Consider the following 4770-nt stretch of genomic DNA (forward strand, 5'->3'; position numbering starts at 1 on the left):
ATTTTGTTGTCTTCAGAGCTACTAAAACAAACATAACCAAGAAACCAGCTGAGAACTTCATTAACGGTGCAGGTTTATCTCAGCTTGGTGGAGAAAGCCAAACCTTATCTACAAATGAGTTTAATACAGTCAATTGGTGCACCACTTGCATGGACATCCCTAGATCCCACAGTTTCTTATCAAAGTTATATACATTATTTTAAGATGAATGACCCTTCTCAGCATGTTATTACTTCTTTAATTACAATTACACACATTACATTCCATGATAATCTAGCTGTAAAAACTGAAATACTGCACTGAAGAATTAATACGGAATTGCACTTAAGATTTAAATACTGTGATTCTTTTCTGACTGGCTATACAAATTAGCCCCTGGGTTACTGGATTATACTTTAAGTTTATTTTTTGCTGCAATTTACAAGTGGATTTTCTGCTAGAGGATCATTTATTATTTTCATTGTATTAAGGGTTTAGATTTCTTTGTTAGGCTGTAAATTCAGGCTAAAATTCCTTTAACTTAAACAGAATCTAACTCAGTAACATGTGGCCAGTATGTACATGCACACTGAAGCTACTCGGCATTTTCAAAACTCACAAGGTTCCAATCCAAACATCACAATTCCATCAACGCTATTATAAAAGCTATTCCCAGTTGTCCAGTTGCTTTGACTTCAACACATTGAGTCAAGCAATTTAATGCAGGCAGAATTTACTTGAACTTCCTTCTTATCTGGACTCAAATTTTTGCCCAGACAAATTAATACCTGGATGAAGACAAATTATTTAAACGCAAAGCACATTAAAGGTAAGAGACTTCTGTCGCACGTTAAATGTAAGACTTATTTTGACATTGGTCATAGCATTCATTTCCTCTTGGCACAACTTACCAACCCATAGCTCCCATTGTCTCAGCTCTAGTTCTCCCACGTTTTGCCTCTTTAAGTAACTCTTCCACAGCCTTCCTAAATATGAGGGGAAAAAAAAAAGTTATCACTTGCGGAACACAAGAACGTACCACTTTATGCACTTATGTAAATAAAGTGGAAAATTGCTTCACTGTCATGAATTAAGCAATAAAGAAGCTACCGAAATAATCTTGATTTTTTAATTAAGATAATTCATATTCCTATGCACCAAGATTAAAAGAAATGTTATGACATATTAAAAGCAATTAAAAACTGTTGCAAATACAACAGTTACAATACTAATTGAAGAGCAGAAATAAAGTGTACAAAACTGATATACTACACTGAAAAGCAAGTCCCTATCTCTTCACCTCAGGAATGCTCCTCTCCGCTGTCACTTCACTTAGGTTTTTCCTGAAGTCCCTCAACCGTAGCAGATCTATTTTGAGCACAGTTCACCATCACCAGTAGAACAGCAAGCAGTCAGATGACAATAAAATCACTGCAACTACCAGCTGTCAGACTGCACTAGCTTTATGTAAAAGTGGAACAAAAGAGCCCATCATTGTGACTGTGATCCACCACCATCCAAAACAACCAACCTTTACATTTTCAGTACCTTCTAAAACAAACTGGCCAGGCTAGCACTATAGTAATTAAGTAACTATGCTCACATAAAAAGTCATCAGAGCGTAAATTATGCAAATTATAGAGAACTCCTGCAGTATCAGTCTTTCAGTTCTCTTTACAAATTAATTTCAACTACTCTACAGTACATGCTTGAAGTTAATGGGAAAACCAATGAATAGATAATGTGAGCCATTTATTATATAAATTGAATGCATAAACTAACAATTTGGTTAGTTAACTGTAAGCAACTATATATGTTAACCAAAAATAACTGCAAGACAGAAAAGGAAAGCTATGCACCTGGCCATAATACTCAGTATTAAGACTGAGGCTTGAGGAACTGAAGGGAGGAGGTAATAAAGAGGGTATTTACTGTTTAGCTCTTCCTGCTGTGTTGTGCCAGAATGGCTGCTGGCATTTGGACTACATGAGCAACACAGTCATCATATTGATAGTACAAGTGTGCGTGTAGACTGTGGAAAAATGTAACTGCCAGACTTCAACTTAATCTCCAAGGAAGCCATGTCCCGTCATGTTATGGTATTATCAGCTTAGCAGGATCTTGGGGCTTTGCCACAGCTTAAGAAATGCCCAAGTATCAATTTTGTTGTCAAGCCAAAATTGAGACTAAGGAAGTCAAGAGTCATGTAACAGCAGAAGCAGATGGGAGAAGAAAAGCAAGCAATTTGTATCGCAGGTTCATGTGAAGATCTAACAAGTTAATGCTGGGCTCTAAACATCTAGCAGGGTGGTTTATTACCATTTAGGTTATTAAAGTCTACATAGAAAACACAAGAGGTCTTAGCTTTAAATGCATACACTGCATGTGCATAATAGGTAATGAAAATAAGCAGTACAGAATTTCCTTCAGTAGCTGATGAGAAAGTGTTATGCAGTTACACAGCAGCCTGCATCTGTCAGTCTGGATCTAACCTTCTTCAGTTTGTTACGGTCTTAACATAAGCCTTGACTAGCTCCTTTCACATTTGCAATCGTGGATTCATTCATTAGGATAGGGTGGTGACATTTTATAAACACAGACTCACTGTTTCTTCTGTCTGTATTGCTTTTGGGCACACTTTGTTTCTCCCTGGCAACAGAAAACCAATCAGTGCTAGATGGGTATAAGTGTAATGTACACCAAGGTGTAGCTACTCTTTCTACAGTAACTCTGCAGTTCTGCTTGAATATAGTTTTCATATCTTATACTTGCCACCAGCTATTACTGAACAGCTTCCTCACTCTATAGGTATTTCCAGCAAGCTTTAGCTAAAGACTCTTAAACAAGCCTCCTGAATCAATCACAAGCTCTCAAACAACATATAGATAATCTTTGATCAACTTTCAGTAAGTTGATCGAGGCATATATATATATTGATATATATATAAACTTTATAAACCATCCCATCTAGCAAAAGCTTAGATCTGTGCCAGACAGATATGTAAATACTCACATGTCATACCTTTCCTTTGAGAGTTTGCATTTGAAGGGCTTTGCAAAGAGAAGTATTCAAGACTTCCACAGAAATGTTACTAGAGAAACACACCAAAATTTGTAGTATTGCTTCTCTGTGTACTAGTCTATTAATGGCACATTGGTGTGGTTCCTCACAGAAGTCTCTCTTCTTTCTTATGTAAGATTATTAGTATGACCTCAGTAGCAGCTGGGGTTGGGGTACCTCAAACCCTTTTTAAAGCATACATCAGACTGTGAGGATATGTTGTATATCCAGTCATACCACAGCTGTTCATGGAAACAGAGTACCTGCCCAGTAAGCTGTCACTTGTCTGAGTTTCCTGCATCTAGATCCTAAGTCCAGTATCAGCAACCTCACCAGCTACTCCTGCCTTACCAGGTAAGAGCAGTGGGCTGTGTCGGACAGCTAGTCCTCAAGAAAGAAAGGGTAGGAAACACAGGCTCTACCACTTGAACTTGGGAGATGTTACATACGCAGGCTTCCGTGAAATTATGGCATAATTTAATTTTTCTCCAGACCCAGAACTTGCTATCTGAGCAGCCTGAGCTTGTTTATAGTGATGACAGCAGAAACACGTGGCTTTATAAAACCTTGTCCTGAGCCTTCAAACAGCAATGTCAGATGAAGAGGAGGAAAGGGGAAAAAGAGTGTCTGACTTTTACTCACCACAGTTACCAAACTTGGTGATTCTCTTTTGAGAAACCTGACTAGGAGGGAGATTATAAGCTTCTCATTAATATTATAAAACCTGTCATTATTTTATAATTAAAATCGTAAACCAAAACGCCTGAGCTACAAAGCACTAATAAAACACACATACATTTTTAAACGACTAAGATTTGGTTTTAGAGGAAACATCACAATAAATTAATATAGTGACACCAATTCAATTAACTTAAGAGACATTTTTTTCTCTGGTTATATCAAAGATCAGACCGACTTGGCATCCATCTTAGTAGCCTTATACATCGACACCCTCCTTTGTAATCAAACACTGTTTCCTAATACTGGTCTTTCAACATCACTCTTACTCACTGCACCTTTACAAAGCCCTTTCGACTTGCACAGACAAATGAAAAAACATGCTCAGACCCTCTTTGAAAGAATGTGTTTCCACTCACTGAGCTTACATCCTCTACACAAGTGAGCCAGAAGCTTAAAAGCTATGCAAACAAAGTTTTCACGTTTGCTTTTAGAGGCCTCTTGGGACTCCGCATTCTTGTTCTCTTCATTTTTACAGCTTGGTTATAATACAAACAGTCCTATGGCTGCCAGCTTCAACTCCAAGAGCGGCACCATGAGCAAAGGGAATGCAGCATACAGCTTTCACACGAGAGCCACCCAAAGACCATGGGACTGATAGGAGGGAAAATTAGGCTCAGGGGCATATTTAAGAATACTGTCATCATTCTGACATCTTTTATAGCAACTACTACTTAAAACTTGCTGTGGCAATCCTTTCTGAGCAGTCAAGCTTAGCTGCAGAATTACAGTAACACAAAGGTATAAGCTGTGGTATTTTTATCTTCCAGAGCATGGTCCCAAGACCTATTTACATTTTGGAGGGATTAGACTTTTTCCTCAATATTCTAAGGTTACAGGCAAAGCTCCTGTTACATAAATCCTAACAACCTGCATCACAAATGCATGTGCCCAAAGAATAGGAGAATGTCAAAGGCTCCAAAGTCAGGCAATACCAGAGAGATTTTCTATTCCTCACTCAGGGAAAAAGCCTCAGTAATTTTTTTTCACCC

The 4770-nt window shown here is 38.0% G+C and overlaps 1 protein-coding gene across 1 annotated transcript in view; it reads right to left on the bottom strand.

The window, feature by feature from the left end:
* The window catches only part of LOC104413589, an 8114-nt gene extending 7155 nt beyond the window's left edge, over positions 1 to 959 (bottom strand). Inside the window, exon 1 of the mRNA XM_010024625.1 lies at positions 891 to 959. Within this exon, the coding sequence (XP_010022927.1) occupies positions 891 to 907 (17 nt within the window). The 5' untranslated portion in view covers positions 908 to 959. The remainder of the gene's footprint in view (positions 1 to 890) is intronic.
* Between the last annotated feature and the right edge of the window lie 3811 nt (positions 960 to 4770).

The sequence above is a fragment of the Nestor notabilis genome, unplaced genomic scaffold (assembly GCF_000696875.1).
Source record: "Nestor notabilis isolate BGI_N333 unplaced genomic scaffold, ASM69687v1 scaffold29901, whole genome shotgun sequence".
In the NCBI taxonomy this organism is placed as follows: Eukaryota; Metazoa; Chordata; class Aves; order Psittaciformes; family Psittacidae; genus Nestor; species Nestor notabilis.